This window comes from Zalophus californianus, chromosome 1 (genome assembly GCF_009762305.2).
Source record: "Zalophus californianus isolate mZalCal1 chromosome 1, mZalCal1.pri.v2, whole genome shotgun sequence".
NCBI classification, from domain to species: domain Eukaryota; kingdom Metazoa; phylum Chordata; class Mammalia; order Carnivora; family Otariidae; genus Zalophus; species Zalophus californianus.
Window position 1 is genome coordinate 71,014,784 of NC_045595.1, and position 22,222 is coordinate 71,037,005.

Consider the following 22,222-nt stretch of genomic DNA (forward strand, 5'->3'; position numbering starts at 1 on the left):
TGAAAGATCACGTGGGTACTGACTACCAGCCCCACTTCCACCTACCTAATAAAAAGACTTGACCAAGGGGCGCCTGGGTGGCTCAGTTAAGTGGTCTGCCTTTGGCTCAGGCTCAGGTCATGATCCCGGGGTCCTGGGATCAAGCCCCAGGTCAGGCAGCCCCACTTGGGCTCCCTGGTCAGTGGGGAGCCTGCTTCTCCCTCTCCCACCCCCCCTGCTCATACTCTCTCTCGCTGTCAAATAAATAAATAACATCTTAAAAAAAAAAAGACTTGACCAAGATGTTTACAATCATTTAATGAATTTTCCAAACACACTTTCACTGTGCTACAGGTGAATTTCATGATGATGGAAGCTGATGAACCACCCACCCAAGCGACCACATGATATACTCACAGTTTCCAGACATCTGGTTATCAACCAGAAAGATTCATAGGGAACAGCACGATCACTCAGCCAGAGGCTCCTTAGGTTTTTACTTTCCTTCTTCCTCCTCCACTTCCTCCTCCCACTAAGGACCTTCTCCAGGGTATGGATGCTCAGGACGGGAGAAGGGGGCTAGGAGGGTCTCATTGTACCAGTGCAAAGAATGCTGGGAACTCCACACTCCAGATGCAGTAAGACACGGAGGCACAAGCCTGGGTGGGGCAGGCCTGCTCAATAAATAAATAATTCCCAGAAGCCACCCCAGGGTGCTAGTGGACCCAGGGATGCTGAGCTGGAGGAGCCAACCCCCACACCCCCCTGAGGCCTGGCCATGGCACGCTCACTACGTGTTGCACACCAGCACATCTGCAAAGGGTCCCAGGAGGATCTTGTTGAAGATGCAGCGGACCCACACCAAGTAGGTAGTGAAAGGCTTGATGTTCTCAGTGAAAGTATGGTTCTGCAGGGCCAGGATGTAAGGCACGTAGGTGTTCTCCCCCTGCTCCTGGAGCCACACCTCGTACTTCACCTCCCTCACCTTCAGGTACTTGAGGTTCCAGGGGATCTGCCAGGAGACAGTGAGGCGGGCCTCAGAGGCGCCCTGCACAGACGCCTGGCACCGCGCCTCCCGAACCTTGCCTGGGTAGAGGCCGACGGTCCACTTTTGCTTCCGTGGCCCTGGCCGGCCCTTTACCACTCGCCGTATGGTTTGGATGAGGGATGGGATGTCCACCTTGGTGTCCTGGTAGATCCGGAAGAGCCACTCAGGGTTCCGGCAACACAGATGCCGCGGGACCTCACGGCTCTGTAGGATACGGGCCTGCTCAGCCCGGTCTAGGTGAGTGATGCCCCCCTGGTCCCAGGGCCGCTCGGGATGCGTGACCGTGTTCTCTGGCATCATGTTGCGCCAGGCTACATACTGGAGGTCCATGCCAGGCAGCGTGGCCAGCGTCTTATAAGGGGTGTAGTGGTCCGGATTGACAGCATACGGGAAGAGCTCGACCACGGTGGCCCCGCGGGGCAGGAAGAGGGCAGTGACCAGCTGGGCCCCATGCATGCTGACCAGCATGGAGGCATTGCTGACCAGCCGCACAACATCGGCAAAGGCGTGGTCCTCCAGGGACACGGTCACTGTCTTCATCTGGAACTCCTGGGCCAGCGCCAGCAGCAGCTGTGCCTCATTCAGGATGAGTCTGTTCTGGGTGCGGCTGAGGACCAAAATGTACTCTTCGCTGGCGGGAGTCCCTGAGTGGCTCACGTTCAGCTTTTCCATCATGAACCGGGCAAACTGCCGGATCTCGTTGCCTGAGACGAGGATGTTAGCCTTGGGGCCCTGGGGCTGGACGAAGCCGTACTGGTACCATGTGGTGATCTTGGAGAGGCCCACGAAAGCATGGGAGAAGCACAGCAGGCGGCCCAGCGTCTTCAGCTGCGCCCGCAGGAGCGGCTGCTTGGGACTGAGCAGCTTGTACAGGTCAAAGTGGGCGCCCTCACTCCAGCCCTCCATGAAGAAGAGCCGGGCCTCGTGCGCCAGCCCAGGGAACTGCCGCAGGGTGTAGAAGAGAGGCAGCAGGTCGTCGTGGAAGACGTGCATCAGGTTGTCGGGGTTGAAGCGGTTGGCGAGGAGCGCCACGTCGGGCACGAACACGGGCTTGGGCATGAAGCGCAGGGCAGCGGCCGGCAGCTCCACGAAGTTGAAGTACTGGGTGTTGTGGTCCTCCACGGTGGACAGGTCGAGCAGGGCCGGCTGGAAGCGCCGGGAGCCCAGGTTGGGCAGCATGACCGAGGCGTTGCCATGGAAGAAGATGAATTCCTCGGCCTCGTTGGAGTAGCAGAGCCACTTAAAGCGGCAGACGCGGTCGGTGTGCGTGCGGCCCGTGCACACCATATGCGTGCCCCCCTCCATCAGGATCTGCAGGGCCTTCGGGTAGTCGATCCGCGGCGCGGGGGCGGGCTCCGGGGCCTGGCGACTGCCCGCCACCTCAGCCTCCAGAGACGCCGCATGCTCGCGCAGCCGCACGTGCTTCCACAGGACGGCCGCCAGCACCGACACCAGGAGCGCGTTGACCACCGCCGACAGGTGCATCCTAACGCCGCCGTGGGGCCCTAGTGAGAGCACAGCCCCTGGGCAGTGCCACAGGCCCGGCAGGCTCTACCCATCCCGGCGGGCACCCCGCGCGCCGGCACGAGCCTGCAGGAGAGAAGGAAAAGGGAAAGGCGTTGGCTCCGTCTGCGCGTATTTGCGCCCTCCCTTCCCCACTGCTCCCATCGGGGTGGCATACATCCCTGCACCTTGACTGTGGGCGTGGCCACATCACTTGCTTTGGCCGGTGAAATGTTAGCAGGGAAAAGGAGCAGAGGCTTGGAAAAGAGCTTGCGTCTTGTGCGACCTTTGCCTTCTTCGTACCTAGGACAGTGCCACGAGGAGAATGTGTGCAGCCTAACTTCCCGGTCCCAGGAGGAGCCAGAGGTGTGTGGAGCGGAGCTGCTCCTGCCAAGCCCAGTCTAGCCCAGCTGAACCCTCGATTGGGAGTGACCCCCACACAGACATCTGGGCTCGTGAGTGCTCCTTATCGTATGTCACTGAAACCCTGTGGCTGTTTGGTATGAAGCGCCGCTACAGCAAAAGCTAACCCACGGAGGATCTGTGATGAGAGGCCACAGGGAAAATCCCCTCCAGGGGCCTGGCATTCCTAGTACTGCAAGGTAAGGACTCTTCCTTATGTGGGCACAGAGACCAGACCATACACCAGGACCCCAGTGTCCCTTTCTTTGGACACATGGCACATATGCCTGTGGGGTATTGGGGGGGGGGTCGTCTGCTCTTGCTTAAAGCTCCTGTTTGGAAATCACGCCTGCTGGTTTTTGAGATTCCCATGAAAGGATGGGTGGATATTCACCCCCTCCCTGATCCAGTAAAAGAACTGTATCTGGATGTCACCACTGACATGTCACCTGGCTGGGCTGTGGGCGTTTGCTCCATTTTCCTGCACTAGCAGGAAGGGTAAAATCCTTGCTCTGAAGCCCAGGACTGCTCAGATTTGAAGGGTCTCACCCTTCGCCCTCATAGAGGCAGCCCAGGCTGGTGCCTGGCCAGCACTGCACTGGGGAGGGATTGGAGCCGCCCCTTTATTCCCTCAAGGCTAGCTTTGGACTCTTGGGGTCTTGTAACTTCTCTCTCCCTGCAATCATAAAAATCAAAGTGCAATCCTGCCCAGAAAGAGACAGTGGCTTAAGCTAGATTCCCTCAGAAGCAGAATCAGAGACAAAGGTTTGAGCCAAAATAGTTTGAGAAATTATCCAAAGAAATCCCTGTAGGAGAGTGGGGAATTAAGAGGAAGGAGCAGTGAAGCCAATACAGCGCACATTAATGAGCAGGTCACTACTCTGAAGAAGCCGGGCTATTTGCCTTCCGATTCCTCTCCAGCACTAGCTGAAGGCGATTCCTGGGGTCACCATCTCTTCCAGCTACCCTCATCTAAGGGTTGAGCATGCACACATTCATACATACACACGTTATATTTTCCCACCAAAATTTCACAAAGAATTACCCTGACCAGCTATAATGTACTCCAGTGTTTCTTTTTCTAGTCCAATATTTTAAGTTTGTTCTAAAAAGGGGCATGTTCATCTTAATTTTACAACCTAACAGGGTTGGCAATTTGCTGTTTAAAAAAAAGGTCTAGGGGCACCTGGGTGACTTAGTCAGTTAAGCATCTGACTCCTGATTTCAGCTCAGGTCATGACAGGTCGTGAGATCAAACCCCACATCAGGCTGCAAGGTGAGCATGGAGCCTGCTTAAGATTCTCCCTCTCCCTCTGCCCCTCCCAGCACCCCCCCCCCACATGCTCACTAGCTCTAAAATAAATAAATAAATAAAAATAAAAAATGGTCTAGACCACAGATTCTCAAACCTGGCTGGTTCTTGAAATCCCCAGAGGCACTTGCTAAAACCGTATATTCACAGGCACTAATCCTGGAGGTTCTGATTCAGTAGTAGGTCTGGAGTATGGCTCAGGCATCTGCATCTTTTGTTCCTCTGTTTCATTTTCCCGTCTTCTTGCAGATTATCTGAATTCCATTTTTATTTCTCTATAGTGTTTTTGAGTGTATTTCTTGGTGCAGATTTTCTAGTGTTTGCTTTAGGCACCATACAATGTATATGCAACTTAGCACAGTCTACTCTGGAGTAAGTACAGAGACCTTGTCTCCATCTGGGTTCTTTTACCCTCCTCCCTTATAATTATCTTCAATATTTCCTCTACATGCATTAAAATCCACGTCAGACAGCATTATAATTTTTGGTTCAACTGTCAGGTGCAATCTCAAGAGGGAAAGGAGAGTCTATTATATTTACCCATATTTTTACTCTTCCTGTTCTTTCTTCATCCCTGATGTTCCAGGTTTTCTTGTTATTTCTCCAGAGAACTTCCTTTGGTCATCATTTTAGGGAAGTTTGCTGAGAACAAATTCTCCTGGTTTTCCTTCAGGCAAAGAAAATGTCTTGATTTCACCTTCTTTCCTACAGGATATTTTCACTGGGACAGATCTTTGGGGTGACAGTGCTCGCTCTCTCTCGGCACGCGAACGCTTAGGCAGGGCAGCCTCCTTCCGGCCGCCATGTTTCTGATGAGGAATCTGCTGTATGCGAAGCGCCATTCCCTTGGCCGTAGTACGTCCCTTCTCTCATGTGGCTCTGAAGAGTTGTTTCTTTGTCTACTTTTCAGAAGCCTGGTCATCAGGTGTCCTGGTGTGGGTTTCTCTCTGTTTACCCTGTGAGGGTTTCATTCACTCTTGAATCTGTAGATTTATACCTCTCACCAAATTTGGGAAATTTTCAGCCATTGTTTCTCTAAATACTTTTTCAGCCTCCAGGTCCACGAATGCTAAATTTTAAAAAAAGTATTGTCCTATAGGTGTCTGAGGCTCTGTTCAATTTGTTTTCCCAGTCTACTTTCTCTCTGCTGTTCAAATTGGATAATTTCTACTGTCTGTTTCCATGTTCACCGATTCTTTCTTCTGCCAGATCCATTCTTCTACTGGGCCCACCACTGATTTTTTTTTTTTGTTACTACATTCTTCAGTTCTCAAATCTCCATTTAGTTCTTTATATCTTTTCTTTCTTTGCTGAGACTTATCCTGGAGCTTATATTAAGTCTTCCGTTTTAGCAGGTCTTTGCAAGAACCATGCTGGTGGGGGAAGGGAGAGCACCGACTCTTTATCGTTGGGTGGGAGGAAATCCACACTTCCTTGCTTGGCCTCCACCAACAGCACTCTGGCAGGGAGAGTGAGAGATGCGGCACAACCGCTGAGTAGGGGTGAAATCTAGGCTCCTCAGTTGGCCTCAAAAGGGGTGCCTCATCATCACTGGGTGGGGGTCGAAGTCTAGGCTCCACTGACACCTCAAGGGGACCATGGTGGTGAGACAGGAGGGGACATCTTTTTACCTCTGGGTGGTAGTAAAAGTCCAGGCTTCTCATCCAGCCCCATGGTGGGGGGATGGGGGTGAGGTGCTGAAGGTGGGAGGTACCTGGCTGGTTACCACAAAGCAAGGATGGATGTCTAAGCTGTCCACTGAGCCTTTACTAAAACTGGAAGGGAAGGGAGAAGCAGTTTTCCCTGTTGTTTTATAAGAATAGGGTGTTAATGGTCAAAAAGGTTTTGCAAGACTGCTCTTCTTCCAGTCCTTTGATGAGAGAGAGCGTGCTTTCCCTGGGGCTTTTTCTGGTCTATGCTCACTGACATTTCTGGGTTGGCTTTTTTAGCACCCAGTCTAGGATACATAGGAGGCAAAAAGAAAACCCAAGGAACTCACCACTGTGTTGTTCCACATTCTTCTCTCCACCTTTCAGTCTTCTCATGTTTTATACCCAACGTCCTGTGTTTTTAGCTGTATTAGTGCATGGTGCATGGATAGGGATACACGTGTCCACTCCATTTTGACCAGAACCCAAAGTCTCATTGGTATCTGCTTTTTTACCAAGCTCCCAGGTGATTCTGGGGTACAGCCACGTTTGAGAAAAACCAAGAAGAGGCTCTTAACCAAAGAACCAGGCCATGAGTCCCAATAGCCCCTAAAGTCTTCCTTAACTCATTCCAGCATCATTCAAAATTATAACTCCAAAGTCTCATCACCATGGGATATGGTGAACTCGGGCTTCCTGGAACCTGGGGTACCTAGTGGTTTGCAGACCTGATCTTTGGGGGCTGCCAAGGCTGGTGGCAGGCCACAGGGACATGAGGCCAGGGTCTTGGGCCTCCATTTACCTCCAAACAAAACCAAGCACCTTTAATTTCTTATATTTAGGGGTACTATAGTGGGTCGAATAATGTCCCCCCCCCAAATTCATGTCTACCCAGAACCTCAGAATGTGATATTATTTGGAAATAGGGTCTTTATGCATATAATTAGTTAAGGATCTTGAGATGAGATTGTAATGGATTAGGTTGGGCCCTAAATCTAATGAAAGTGTCCCTATAAGAGGCAGAAAAGGACACAGAGGAACAGAAAAGGTGGCCACGTGAAGACAAAGACAAGAGACTTGAATGATGTAGCTATAATCCAAAACCACTCAGAATTACCAGGAACCACCAAACACTAAGACGTAAGAAAGGATTTTCTCCTAGAGTTTTCAGAGGGAGCATGGCCCTGTCAATATCTTCATTTTAGACTTCTGGCCTCCAGAACTGTGCAAGCATAGATTTCTGGCATTTTAAGCCACCGTGTCCAGGGTTAAATCTGTTGCAGCAACCCTAGGAAACTCATAAAGTACCATAAAACTTATTTAAAAAATGGGCTTCTTTGTTCTTGGCAGGGAATTCCACTATTAGTCAGGCTTAACAATCATGAAGCAAGTCATCCTCATTTTAGAGAGGTGAAGAATTTGCCCCAAATCACCCAGCAAGTCTGTGACATGGCCAGGATTAAAAATGGAGGTGTCCTAACGTGTGGGTGAGTGCTGCCTCCTGAAGGCTGGGGAGAGCAGCAGGGCAGGGGCAGGCCTGGCCGGGCAGCTTCTGAGTTCAGGGTCTGGTGAAGGTAGACGGCTCTTCGCACAGCCCAGCCTCTCCACTTCTTCATCCCGCCACCTCCCTCTAGGGCCAGGCCAGGTGTGATGTGGATGAGCCCCTCTGGACCCCCTTGGGCACAGCTCTACTAGGGAGGGCAGACCCATTCCCTCCCCTGCAGCCTCCTCTGCCCAAAGAAACTCCTGTGGAGTTCTCCGCTTGCCACACCTTCTGCTAACCCTCCGCAGAGCAGGGAGAAAGGCAGTCCGCACGCCTTGGTCTTAGGGCACCAACTCCATCTTACTTCAGTAAGTCTGACGGACTGGTTAGCTCTTTTGGAGACACCTGATCACCAGTAGTTCTCACACCACACCCTAAACCAACCTGGCTCTGAGTTCCCACTACATTACTGGTGGTCGATGGCTCCCAGAAGAGGATGTGTTCTGTCTAGGGAAGTTTAAGGATAAGAAGCCAGAAGACTTGGGTTCAAACCCCAGCTCCATGACTTTACTGTGTGGCCTTTCTGAAGTCAGCTTCCCCATCAGCAAAGGTGAGGGTGCAGCCCCCACCTCCCAGGGTGGTGGTGAAGGTCAGATCATGTATTAGTTGTACCTCATGAGTACTGATAGCCTACTGCTTCTGATGTACAAAAACAACAATTTCACACAAGTAGGTTCAAACTAATAAGTGTCTAGCAGAGGGGCAAAGGAAAAAAATCGGGGCATCAGATGGTTAACAAAGGGCCACAGGGATGCACAATGAAGTCTGGCGTTTTGAAACCTTCTGGACACACTTGGCTGCCTTCGTGTGACTTGAAGCAAAAGCTGACCGGCGCTCAGGTGGGAACTGTCACTTTTCATTACAGTCATTTGAAACAAAGGATTTTAAATCTAAGCAGAGGATTCCTCCCAAAAATGGAGACCGAGATGAGCCATGCCGTCACCTGTTGGCACCTTGGGCTGGAGTCAGTCACCTGCTCTGCTCCTTGGGCTGCCAAGTCGAATGTATTAATACGTACCAGGGCAGACACTGTTTCCACCCAGGGTCCCCGCCCCCTCCCCCTGCTTAATAAAATCCCGGGTCTGGCCAGAGAGCCAGCCCTTCCCCCGGGAACCCACGAGGCGCAAACAAAGCCAGGATCTACCTCCCACCTCCAGAGAGCTGACCAGCGGACAGCGAGCTTCTGGAGCCAGTTACTGGCCCATTGGAGGATGCTACCAGAGTAGAACCAAGCAGAGCAAAGGGGAAGGAGTCACAGCCCATATTTGCACTCACCAGGGAGGAAAGAAGGACCTGCCTGCCATCTGCTGCCCAGCGGGAGAACGAAGCCAGGATGCCAAGGACGGCGGGATGGAGGAGAGATACAAAGGACCCTACTGACACCTTGGAGCCCTATACCTGGACTTCCTGCTGTGAACTTTCCGGATCATCGAAGCCAGCTTCGGCTGGGGTTTTGGTTTCTCCAAGCCAAGAAAAATTTACCTGAGGAGAACCTCTTCATAGGTTGTTGTGCAGGAAGCAGATGCACGGGAGTCTGGCCTCTGCCTTCTGCTTCTGAGCTGTGTTCTAACCTAGTGGACCTATTCGGCATCAGTTTCCCCATGACCCTTCTAACTCGGGTAAACAAAGCCCTCCGTGAAACTCTGGTATTAGCAATTAGAAAACAAGCATATTCATTGTGGGCCCAAGTGGAGCTACAACTTTCCACACAGGTCCCATGTGGTAGGGAATGTGGACTAAGGTAACTTGAGTGTCATAACAGGCGGTAGGTGGGGCTCCGGTGAGCCCTGCAGGCTTCCTCTGAGGAAGAAATGAGTCCTTCTGGTTTGGCCATTCCTTGGAGCTTTCAGAGGAACCAGAAATGTCATCTCCAGGGTAGAAAGAAAGGCGGTGTGGGGGCGGGGGGGCATCCAAAGACGGAGGAGACCACACAGCCCAGTCTGGTTAGGTAGATGGTTGACACAGAGGAAAAGCAGAGAAGAGACTTAGAAAAATTAGCTAAGGACAGAATGTCAACGACCTTGATGATAGGTCTGAACTCTACCCTCTAGGCAATGGGGAGCTCTTGAAGGTCTTTGAGCAGAGTAGCCTGGAGATAGGGGAGAACAGAGGTAGAAAACCCAACGATAAGCTCCCGGCCTCAGTGTCTCTCCATTCATGCGGGAGTTAGAATGGGGTGCCTAGAGGAGAGGGAGCTCTGCACGAAGGGGTACAAGGATCATGTTCCTTAGGGCAATTCAAGTCCCGAAGTCTGCAGATGACTTATTTGAAATATATTCCCATGTGAACTAAAAGCCGGTCCTTTAACAGAACTCCCACTTGCTCAGTCCCATTGGGCCTTCTTGGTCTGTAGGGAAGAAGATAAAGTCACAGCTCTCCTGAGAGCCCAGGAACCCCATGTCCTTCATGCAGGTCCTCAAGGCTTTTGCGGAACAAGAGCAGAGACCTTCTGGTCCAGCCCCAGAACGAGAGGAGACGCAGGCGGCTGCCTTCTTGGCTTGGTTTTGTCAGTGCTCCAGTCAGCCCTGTTAATCTCCAGGGGAAGGGCTTTGCAAGCCCAGAACCCTACAGCCAAGAAATGTGCTTAAACGTCAGTGTTTCCCTGTCTTTTCAAACCCAAGGGCCCACTGATAAAAAAAGAGAAACTCTTTCGTGCTCCATACTGACATGTAAAGTCCAGTACCCCCTTCCCCAAGCATTCTTCATTCGTAAGAGATTCTCTTCTTACAGGATCCATCCCCAAGACTGAAAGATTTCATCAACTTTTATCTTCTGAAGCTGGCATTTTTTATCTATATCTGCGTACATAAAATCATATTGCTGCATATACTTTTTCAAAAACATGTGCCCCCCACACCTCACCCCATGAAATTCTCCACCCAGCCCCACCGGCGAAGAACTACTTTGCTACCAGGTTGAATCACGGTAAACTGCTGACACATGACCAGTTCTGACCAGTGTCCCGTGGTTCTGCCAAGGGCGCCAATGATCTTTACCACCCCTGTGGTACGGACAGCACAAGGCTGCTCAGAAGAGAGCACCTGCGTCCTCAGCGTGACATGACCACAGCTGCGGGTTCTGACATCTCTCTAGGAGGTGAGAGGAGGGAAAAAAAGACACAGAAAGAAGCCAGGGGGAGGGAGGGAGAGTTCATTCATCCTTAAGGTCAGGAGAGGCCAGAAGGGCAGGGTGTCTCACTGGGGAGCGGGGGAGGCTACCCTGGCGCCTCAGCTGAGATCTGGGCCAGGGAACTGAAGAAGGACTCAGGCCCGCAAGGCAGGAGGGTGTGAGAAGGAGGAACAGCTGTGGGGGTGGGGGGGGGGTGGGGGGCGCACCCACATACATACAGCTCCTAGTTCTGACCCACAGGAGGGCCTGGGAGCAGGGACAGCACAGCTGGCACTCAGGTCTTGGTTCCTAATATCATCCCCTACTAAGGAACCAGGGCTCTGTGGAAAAATCAGCTTCCACGGCTCGGGCAGGGAAAGTACAAGGTGAGTTTGGAACATCTTGTACTACCAGAATGTCAGGAAGTTCTCAAAAAATGACGAGGACATAACAAGGCGGCGCAGGAGCTAACCTGAAGGAGCTCCTGGTGGCTAAACCTGGGGCAATGTAACAAAATTAAAAAGCAACAGTAATGGATTATAACCCATAGAATAAGTACACACAGCCCATGCATAAGCATGCAATATTGATATGAATAAATAAGCAAGAAGGAACATATCTTTCTTACAGTAGAACTCCAATTAATAAATGTAGAAGCAATGATGGAAACAGAAAATCACCATTTGGCAAACATCACAGTAATAATGGTCTCAGGCAAGATCCACAGCTAGATGCTAAAATTAGTGGGTGGAGGTATGATGAGAAATAGGATATTTGCATCATCTTGAACAATCTCCCTGTGAGATACTATTACAAAGGCAAAAATAGGAACTTTACGGTACAAAAGAAAAAGAAAAGAAAGAAAGGAAGGAAGAAACTTTACAATACAGAAGCCCGGCAGACAGCCCCTGAATCAACAAATCGACGTTAACATCACTGGTAATAATTTCCTGACACCATGTGCCCCTTGATACCCCTTGCTCTCAAATAAATAAAATCTGTTTAAAAAATTAGATAACCTTCTATTTCCATTATTGCTGACACTGAGAAGGGCACCTCATTCCTGTCATCTTCTTACCCAAAAAACAACCTCAATCTGTATGTCCGTATGAGGAAACGTGGTCTAGCTCCACTGTTAGCTCTGAATCTGGTGTATAGGTAAGTCAGTAGGGAAAACATTAAACCCAAATTGAAGGACATTCTACAAAATACCTGACCAGGACTCTTCAAGAGTTAAGGTCACAGAAGACCAGGAACGACTGAGAAACTGGCCCAGATGGAAGGAGTCTAAGGAGACACAACAACTGAACATAACGTGGGATCTTGGGCCAGGCAATGGACATTAGTGCACAATTGGCAGAATCTGAGTAAGGTCTGTGGTTTAGGTAATGGTTCTGTGTTAATTTCCTGGTTTTGATCATTGCACTGTGGTTATGTAAGATTTAACATCAGGGGACGCTGAGTGAGCATTTTGGTGACTTTTCTATAAGTCTAAAATTATTTCAAAATAAAAAGTCATAAAAAATTAGGTAAGTGGCGCCTGGGTGGCTCAGTTGGTTAAGTGTCTGCCTTCGGTTCAGGTCATGATCTCAGGGTCCTGGGATCGAGCCCCATGTGGGGCTCCCTGCTTAGTGGGGAGTTTGCTTCTCCCTCTCCCTCTGCTTCTCCCCCCCCAACCCTGCTTGTACTCTCTCAGGCTCTCTCTCAAATAAATAAAATCTTTTTTTTTAAAGATTTTATTTCTTTATTTGAGAGAGGGAATGAGAGAGAGAGAACATGAGAGGGGGGAGGGTCAGAGGGAGAAGCAGACTCCCTGCTGAGCAGGGAGCCCGATGTGGGACTCGATCCCGGGACTCCAGAACCATGACCTGAGCCGAAGGCAGTTGCTTAACCAACTGAGCCACCCAGGCGCCCCTCAAATAAATAAAATCTTTAAAAAAAACTTAGGGCACCTGGGTGGCTCAGTCGTTAAGTGTCTGCCTTCGGCTCAGGTCATGATCCCAGGGTCCTGGGATTGAGCCCCACATCAAGCTCCCTGCTTCGAGGGAAGCCTGCTTCTCCCTCTCCCACTCCCCCTGCTTGTGTTCCCTCTCTCACTGTGTCTCTCTCTGTCAAATAAATAAATAAAATCTTTTAAAAAAATGAAAAAAAAAACTTAGATAAGAAAGAAGAGAACATAAGTGGTTTTAGGTAAAATGACATGTACGTGGTTTGTTCTAAAATACTCCAGCAAAGGGGCTCCTGGCTGACGCAGTCAGTATAGCATGTGACTCCTGATCTCAGGATTGTGGGTTCAAGCCCCACGTTATGTTAGGCACGGAGCCTATTTTAAAATAAATGAATAAATAAAGTAATAAAATAAAATAAAGATACTTCAGCAAAAAAAGTATGGAGACAGATGGAACAAGACAGTAGCAAATAGATCACTGTCAAAGATGGTGATGGGGGCCTTTCTATGATCCTTTTTTGGGTCTGTTTAACGTTTTCCATAATAAAAAGTCAAAAAGTTAACAATAAAGAATCAAATAAATCCCTATTTACAAATGACAGAATTCGAGAGAGTGGCTGAGTAATAATATTTAGACAATATAAGATAAACAGCCCTCCCTAGAGAGATGAGAGGCAGACAAGCAGGGCAGGAGCTGCTGTGTGTTCTGCCCCCATGACAGACAGGAATGCTTCCAGCAGCAGCTAAAGCGAGGACAGACACACCCAGGGGACGTCAGAGAGCAAGACCTGCAGGGAAATGAGGAAAAGGGAGGAAAGACCAACCTCTAACCTGAGTGGGCACCTCTCGGTGAGCATTCTGTCATCTGCCCCTCTCCCAGGCCTCCCTGTGGGGGAATGCGAGCTTGGCAGCAGGTAGGTGAGGGTGTGGGGTGGGGCCACAGAACGAAGGAGGCTGGGCCCCTCCTCTGGACCTGAGGGACTGCGTGTGCAGCGGACAATCCCAGGCAAGCCCTAAGCTCGGGGCCCTGAGGCCAAGCCTATGGGAACCAGGAGACATGGGGCTGGGGCATTGTGGGGCAACTAGGCAACCAGGCAGGGGCCAGCCTTTGAGCCTGGGGGCGGGGGGCGGGGGAAGCACTGTTTCTAGTTAGATGCTAAGTTACCACCCCCTCCCCAGGCCAGCCAGAAGGATGTTGACAGAAGACAGGACAAACACAGACTGGCGCACAGGGCCCTTCAGGCTCTCAAGTTGCCTTCCGAGGAGGAAAATGGCAAGAGAGGTTTGCTGGGGATGGGCAGAACCTTCCACTAGAAATCGTGTGGTGATTAAAGCATGGGGCCCAGAGGAGGGATTGCCTGGGTTTCTAATTGTACCATGTACAAGCCAGGCAGCCTGCACCAACATCTGATGGGAACAGGTGCATAATTACCCCCCTCCCATGGAAGGGTTGAATCACTAATATAACACTGCATGTTCACTATACTGGAATTGAAATATAAGTGAGTGAATGAATGAATGAACAAACGAATACCCCACTCCCATCTTCCCCAGGTCGGAGAGTTCTGAGGCATATTCTGCACTCCAGAGTTCCCTAACGGATGAGGTGTTGCCCACAGTGGTCACTGGCCTGATGCATTCCCCCTCCTTTCCCTTCCTTGTTTCAGTTCTTCACTCCCTTATTCATGTTTATTGGGATGGAGTTCAAAATCATCTACTTCTACTTGAACCTTTGTCTCAGGATCTACTTCTGGGAGAACACTAACTAACATAGTTATTTCTGTATTTTGCCACTGTGGAGACAGATGAAAAGCCACCTTGCATTTTCACCTGCCGTGAAGTAGCCAAAGTGCAGTAGGAAAAAGCCAACAGGTAGTTGGGCAACCGGTGGTTATTATAAAGTCCTTTCAGTCTGCTTCCCGTACTCCCCCTTCCCCGGGCCCCCCAAATGCACTGCAGCAGCAGCTGCATAAGCCAGTAGAACTCAAGGATCAGGCAAAATGCTCAGAAGAGTTTTCAGAAGATACGGCTGGAGGCAAAGAGCTCATTTAATCAGACCCCTAGCACTAAAGAAGATAAAAGAGGCCTTTCTCCGTCACCGTTCCAAATGTTTCTGGATAATAAACTCTAGGAGGAAGTTCAAAATGGTGAAGAATAATTGGGCCAAGTTGCTTACTGGACAATGGACCCCATGATGTCCCCTTCCTCCAGGCCAATTTTCAGTGCTCCTGGAGAGGCCACCAGTCTCGGTGACAGCCGGGCAGTGGTAGGGAGACGGGGGCGGTGAGGGAGAAGTCAGGTCGCCATCCTTGGCCTGGGAGACCAGAAGAGACACTCAGCCAAGCTTCTGACTTCTGCAGGACTGCGGCCCACCTGGCTGGCAGGACAGCTGTGTCCAGTCCTGAGGTCTGACCCACTGTTTAGTGCCACTCCATGCACCAAGAGCCTCTTCGGAATGACAGCAATCGAGGAATGAGGACTTGTCCAGACTGAAGGCCTCCATACCCCTCCCTGTCACCTGGCTCTGCTGAATAGGCGGAGGGGCCAGAATCCCAGAGGTACCTTACTCTCAGTGATGGGGAGTTCCCTCCCACTCCTAGGCAGTCCATCCTCCTGTGTACTTACTCTCCTGAGACCTCAAGAGCTCAAAAACAGAGCTGGAATTTGCCCGTCCTTCATCTGCTGTCTCTAATCCTCTCTCTCTGGATGACGCAGCTTCTGAGCAGTGGGGTGGCCTCCACCCTTGTCTGCAGGTAGATGTAGAAAGCACCACATACGTACTGAGTTCCTGCTCTGTCCCCGTGCTGTGCTGGGTCCCTCACATGCATGCATGACGCCACTTACTCTTTCCTCACCAGCACTCAGCACGGATGCTTCACCTTGTCCCCATTGTTCCTCTCCAGAAAGACTCTCAGAGGCTGGGCCACATGTCCACAGGCCAGGAGTTGACCCCACACATTTCCACCTGGGCTGCCTCTCAAAGATGAGGGCTTGTCATAAGACTCCCTGGACAAGGGAGAGGTGGTGGCCCTCGAGGCAGAGGCCACCCAGGACAGTATCTTTTGTCTCCTCCCAGTGCCCCCCCCCCCCCCACCGAAAACCTTCCTGTCTCTCTAGGATCTGTGGGTGGGCATGAAGGTCCGGTGCTCAGTGAGAAGCCAAGGAAACCACCACTCCCTCTGGGAAGAGCCTCCAATGGGATGGGATCTGGAGAGGACAGAGGGTGTCTGACATGGGCTGTTCCACGCAGAGAAAAGAAGAGTCAGATAAACCCTTTCCCTGCTGGGGCAAGGATAGGACAGATGTCCTAACGGAGGCCTCCAGCCTGGCCCCGGCTCCAAGCCTGCCTTGCCTTCAGGGGTTCCCACGGCCTCTACGTAGGGCATCCCATTTGGTGCTCACCTCAACCCCGTGAAGCACCATTATTCCCAATTCTCCTGTGAGGAACCCGAGGTCAATGAGGTTCAAGGACTTGCCCAAGGACATGCAAGTGTGAAGTCTAGATATCAACCCAGTGTTCTCTGACTCTGAAGACTGCTCAAAACCATCAAGACACAGAAGATCTGGTTTTAATTAAAGTGGAACAAGGGGTGAAGAAGAAAAGGAAACACTCCAGGCATTCAAAGGACTCCAATCAGGGAAGAGCAAGTCCAGCCTCGGGCCCACGGACCCCACCTCGCTCAGAGGCCGCAACCCCCCCACCCCCCTCCAGGGCTGGTGGAGTCGGTAGCTAAAGGACTCCATCCGAGAGCACTCGCCTTCTCTGTTCTGCCTCCCTGGGGGTGCTGCTTCTCCCCTTAGGCAGCCTCCCCTCATGGTCAGGACATGGCCATCAGCCTCAAATGGAGCAACACGCTTCCCTGATTTGTATCTAGTGACAGGCAGAAAGTTCACCTGGTATGGTTAATTCCCACCCAACCCCGTCCTGGGCCAGTGACGAGGAGCAGAGGTAGCACTGCTGGGGAGCTGAGAGCCATGGGTTTCTGCGGCAGGGAGGAGGGCCTTGCAGGAGAGGAGAAGGGAGTGGATGCTGGTGGGTGAGAACGATGTTTGATGTTGCAACTCCTGAAGGACACGGGCTTCACAGGGGACCCAACAACCTCGGGCCTTGTTTGCTTGTTTTTCCTTTAGAAAGCAGAGGAAATAAAACTTGGAAAAATTGCCTCTGCCCACGACCCCTCTCACTCCTGCCCTAAGTGGACACAATGAGGTTTCTCCGTCACCTCGGGATCACCAGCCAGACACCCCGTGGTATACCTCCTGTCCCAACACTCTACTGAGGGTATGGCCTGCACTTGAAACTGATCCCCAGATGACTGCCAACTATCAAATATAAACCCACTCTGACCTCCAGACATATAATCAAGACCACGCAAAACCAAAATCCATTGCCCACGCAAAATGGGCACATCTCATTTTTTTTTACTTTGCAGAATTTAGACAGTAACCCAACTTTAGCAAATTTCTCTTTCAACTTATCTTCCTAGAAGAAGAGACAGGTCGTTCTTCTGCCCCAGATTCTCCTAAGTCCTGTCGGCTGACTGAGGGGATACACCTTTTCCACACAAGGCACAAGGCTGCCGGAAAAGGGAGGGCAGAGGCCCCCCCGCTTCCTCCAGTGAAGTCCTGTCACGGAGGCAGATGAAGAGCCAGCCTGGCTGGGGGGAAAGGAGACAAACCAAAGGCTGACCCAAACCTTGATTCTACTCCTCAACAGAAATGACCCCAGTGGCAACTTCTCCGCTTGTGGGGCCGGAGGCTGATTATAAACCTGTGTTCTTTGGGAATAAATTTGTTACATGGAAAAGGCAGTCCCTATTGGACTTTGAAGGTTCGGCATCAACAGCTTGGATCACGCTGTTTTCAGCACGCCTACTCCCTGGCACGAAGGTCTATAAGACAAGACCAGACCACCCATGTCTCAAATTACCTGTCAGTCAGTCACTTTGCCCCAGACGAAGCCCGGTCTGGTGCAGCGGACCCTCCAGCAGAGTTAAGGAGCCAGAGAAGGCAGGCGAGGATGCGCATGCTCACATCGAACACGGCTTTGGGGCTGCGACACACGGACAGGGTACTTGCCCTGAGCTCCCACCTTCCAGCAAAGAGGCAAGCTCTGACTAGATCCCCAAAGGAAACCCCTCCTGAAAACATCTGCTGAGGCCTGGATACCTGGCCCATGGTGGAAAGCTGTGCCCTTGAGTCATTCATGACGAAGGTTCTTAAGATTCCTTCCTTCATTCTCTTAAAAATAGGCTTGGGTGAGACATGGACAGGCATGACATGGAACTTATTTAATGACTGCTGAGTGAAGCAGTTTTAGGGGGCAAACTGGCAGCACCCTTCTACCTGCCTCAGTTTCTAAAGGGCTTTTTGTAGCCTTTTTTTTTTTTTAAATCTCTTGTTTATTTCATGTTTTCCCTTTCTTTTGAAAACAACCTGACACAGGGCCTTCCTGATAATGGCAATAATAGTGGTAATAGTGGCGATTCGGCAGACCAGAGGCTCTAGCCTCTCCCTGATGCTTGGCTTGTGGCCGAGTACCCAGTGTCCAGCCTGGAAGGCTCTTGGCATTAAGACCGTACCAACGGTAGTCTACCAGTGGCAGAGTGAAAGGTCTGATTCTCTGACAAGAGGCCGGGCCCTGCGTAGGCAGCAGTGAGGCCAGGGGAAGCCAGACAAAAATGGAAGAATCAATCGCTGTCCTGGCTAGCTCAGGCAAAGAGGATGCTGGCCTCTGGGCAGGGGGTGGAGGTTAACACCACCACCAGCTTACTTTATTGAGCACCTGCTGTGTGCCAGGCACCATCCTAACTAAGCCCCTTTCCCGCCCCTTTTCCCTTAAGCCGCACAAAAGCCCTCCAATGTAGGTACTAGGATTAGCTCCGTTTTCTTTTAATATGAAAAAACCCACAGTTTAGTGAGATTAAGAAGCTTGCTCTAGGCCTCAAAGCTCAAGCGGAGGCCCCAGGATACAAACCCATGTCTGACTCCAGGGGTCTTATTCACGGTGCTTCAGACTCGGCAGCACAGTCAGTGACAGAGAAGAAGGGCAGACATCAGAGCAAGGAGTTTTTATCACTCAAGGGCAGAGCAGGTTTGGATGGCTGCGGAAACGCAGACCCACAGGTCCTTCCCTGTAACTTAGCAACGCATGGCTTCCCTTGGGTAATTACTCCCCACCGGGCCAGGCAGAGACACCCAGTGGCGGCAGGCCGCTCAAGGGAGCTGTGACCATTCTCTTGCCCCAAGGAAAGTCTGGGTAGCACAGGGGGGTGATAATTATCCCCCCTGCCCTGCTGCTGTGCTGGGAGGGTTAACACACCAATTTAAAATGACAAAACCATCTATTTTTAGAGCTAGAAGAGCCCTTAGAAATGATCTGCTCCAACTCTCTACTTTATAAAAGAGGTCGAGAGGGGCTGCGTGAGCTCTCAAGGGCAGCCAAGATTAAAACAGCAGGTGTTCTCAGTCCAGAGTGCCTTCTCCTCACACTCATGGCTCCCCGGTGGCCCTCCTCCCAAAGGCAGAGATCAGGCCCAGACAAGAACTCTTCCCAGCCCCTAAACAAGCTCACTTCTTCTCATAATCAAGCTCTCTAGGCCTCATGCGGATGGCGCCCTTCCCTGGCCCTGTGGTCGAGGGGCCAGAGGGCTGCCTCTTCCTAACACCTCATCCCCCAGGCTCACCCAATGGATGCTGCCTCCAGCATCATCCAGCCTCAGGCATGGAGAGGAAGCACAAGCAGCCAGACTGTAGGGTCCCGCCTTGAAGACCCCCTGCTGCAATGCTGGAGGCTGTCCGCTCCCCCGCCCCCCCCCCCCCCCCCCCCCCCCCCCCGGCCCGTAGAAGTAAATAGAAGTGGTTTTGGAGCTGAAATGCCAGAAATGAGCTTCTGTCCTGTCACTTAGCAGTTGCATGACCCTAGACCAATTCTTCTTTTTTTTTTTGACAGACAAAAAGTTGCACATAATTAAGTGTAAAACTTGATGTTCAGAGACAGGTATACACCTGTGAAACTATCACCATAATCTATGCCATAAACCTATTCATCACCTCCAAAAGTTTCCTCCCGCCCTCTTATTTTTTGTGATAAAAATATTTAACATAAGATCTACCATCTTAATAAATTTTAAAGTATATAATACAGTCATGTTAACGACAGGCACTAAGTCTCTGGGACTTAGTCATCTTGTATACCTGAAACTTTATACCCCTTGACTAATGCCTCCCCGCTCCCCCTCATCCCAATCCCTGGCAACCACCATTCCACCCTCTGCTTCTATGAGTCTAGTATCTGTCCTTCTGTGTCTGCCTGGGCTAATTCTTAACCCCTGCAAGCCTCCATTTCCTGGTCTGAAAAACTAACACAATTATACCTACTTCACAGGCAAAACAATGCCTGACGATTATTCTTATAGTATTATTATTATCATAATAATGCTCTACCGCCCATTCAGTGGCCCTTACTCTATACCAGAAAAAGAGCTAAATGCTTTAGATGAACAACCTCATTCATTCCCTCCTACAATCTAAAATAGGTGCTATATCAATTTCATCCCACATTTGAGGAAGTATGCTCAGAGTTGTTAAGTGAATTGCCCAATGTCACACAGCTATGAAGTGGTGCGGCTGGGATTCAAACCCAAGTCCAACTCCAAAGCCTATGCTGACATCTGTGGGCTACGCCTTTCACGTTCATTATTTTATCCAATTTAAAAAAACCTATCAGGCGTTAGGCAGGTCCTGGGGGAGAGTATCCACTGACAACCAAACTGAGAGTGCCGCACACCCTTGGGGAATGGAACATTTGGTAATTTAATTTTCCAGTTAGCTCCGTATTCACCAGAAGCCTTTGTTTATTGCTCAATATTCTCTAAAGCCTGGCTCAGAGCAAGAACTTACCAACCAGAAGGACAGCTGGAGAACTGTTGCAGCTGCTCTGTCACTGACAAATCAAGGCCACCAGGATGCTCATGTGGCCACAGTGCCGTTCTGGGGGAATTCAGTCACCAGCACCCCATCCTCCCCTTTGCTGAGGATCTCCACTCTCTACTGCTCCTCCCCCTCCTGGGGCCCAAGGCTCAGGAACAGATGTGCTGGCCATCCCTGGGGAAAACGGGACCTGTATTCTTTTCTGGCTCTGTCACTAACTGGGACTCGGATTCCTCATCTGTGATGTGAAAGGATGAACTGGAAGATCTCCAAGATCCGTGAGAGCCTGAGAGAGCAGCTAGTTCCAGTACAGAGATGGGCCTGGGTTCCAATCTCACCTCTAACATTTTCTATCTTAGCAACCCCAAGTGCTAACATCTGCTGCACATCCACTGTGTACCAACAACGGACTGAGGACTTGCACAGCATTATCTCATGTAATTTTCACAGCAAGCCTGTGATGAAGGTACTTTTATCCCCAGTTGGCAGAGGAAGAAACAGAGGCTCAGAGAGGTTAAGTGACTAGCTCAAGTGCACACAGCTAGTAAACGAGAGCCGGGATTTGAATGCCCAGCACATGTAACAGTAACATTTGATGAATGAACTCTGTTCTGTCTGTGCTCCTGGACATTAAGTCCTATCAGAGCTCACCCCATAACCTTTCCTGTGCTGGGCCTTGCTTCCCCCAAGAGTAGGCTCTGAGAGTTGTTTCGTTATAAAGGAAGCAGACCCTAGCCGCCCGCCACCAGGTGCAGGGCTCTGGCCTGAGAACCCTAGATCTTAGCAGAGGATTCTCATCAGTGACCAGGAGACGGGGTCTACACACATGGAAGGGGTCAGGAGTCCAGTGGGTCCCTGCAGAGGCTATCCTGGCACTGTCAAGCACGTCGTGGCAGGCTCTTACCACCGCGCACACAGTAGATATCCTATCGAGCCCCAAAGAGCCCAGGGATCAGCTGCAGGCCTGCCCAGGTACTGCCTTGCAAAGGAGCTCGGGAGGCCCAGGCCCCTCCGCTCACCTCGCTGGCTCCCCGCCAAACGTGCTAATCGTCTCCCAAGCAAAAGGGCGTGAGGACCCGCTGCCAGTGCCAGCCAAGAGCTAAGGGATTCAACGGGGGCGCCTGGGGCGCGCCGCCCGGGCTCCGCGGCACCGGGACCCCGAGGGCCCACCTCTCCTCACCGCCGCCCCCATCCCGCGCCTCCGTCAGTCCGCATCACCGGTCGCTTCTTGGTTCTGCAAACTTCCCTGGGCTCCTCTTCACCCCAGGGCCCGGCGCTCCCGTTGCTCCCTCCTGGGGGAGGTCCGGGGCCGATCCCTCAACTCCACGCGCAGCGGTGTCGCGGAGTCCTCGCCAGCCCCGAACGCGCGCGTCTCACCTGCAGCCCGCAGGCCGGGCTCCGCGGGGCTGGAGCGTCCAGATGGGCCCACCGCGGAGCCGGCTTTGGCCAAAACAGCCGCCGCTGCCGCCTCCCGCGCCCGCTACAAGACCGGGAGGTCCAGGCATGGAGGGCAGATGCCGCGGCGCCGCCGTCCGCCGCAGCCGGGCTCGCGGGTGCCCGCCGTGCGCCTGCCCGGCTGGCGAGCCCGGAGCGGCAGCCTTTCCACGAGCGCACGCTCGCGGACTCAACTGCCCCAACCCTAGGCCAGAACCACCCCCTTGGCTAGCGGGATTCTGGGAATTGTAGTTTGCCTCCGAGAACAGCCCACCCCCTTCAACCCGCGGAATCCTGGAAGTTGTAGTTTCTTCCCGAGAGAGGGACAGTTTTACTTGGTGTTAGATTTTTACAATTATGGGAG

General features: G+C 51.5%; 1 protein-coding gene across 1 annotated transcript; it reads right to left on the reverse strand.

Moving 5' to 3' along the window:
• Nucleotides 1–280: 280 nt before the first annotated feature.
• POMGNT2 (protein O-linked mannose N-acetylglucosaminyltransferase 2 (beta 1,4-)) lies at nt 281–22,042 on the reverse strand. The gene is made up of 2 exons (XM_027584837.2): nt 21,802–22,042; nt 281–2,617 (listed from the first exon to the last, which is right to left on the reverse strand). The coding sequence occupies exon 2, from the start codon at nt 2,510–2,512 to the stop codon at nt 770–772; it is 1,743 nt and encodes a 580-aa protein (XP_027440638.2). The 5' UTR covers nt 2,513–2,617; nt 21,802–22,042; the 3' UTR covers nt 281–769.
• Nucleotides 22,043–22,222: the final 180 nt, after the last annotated feature.

Bases quoted from the DNA above. Each gene is read 5' to 3' on its own strand.
- POMGNT2 (XM_027584837.2), bottom strand. From the start codon at position 2,512: ATGCACCTGTCGGCGGTGGTCAACGCGCTCCTGGTGTCGGTGCTGGCG.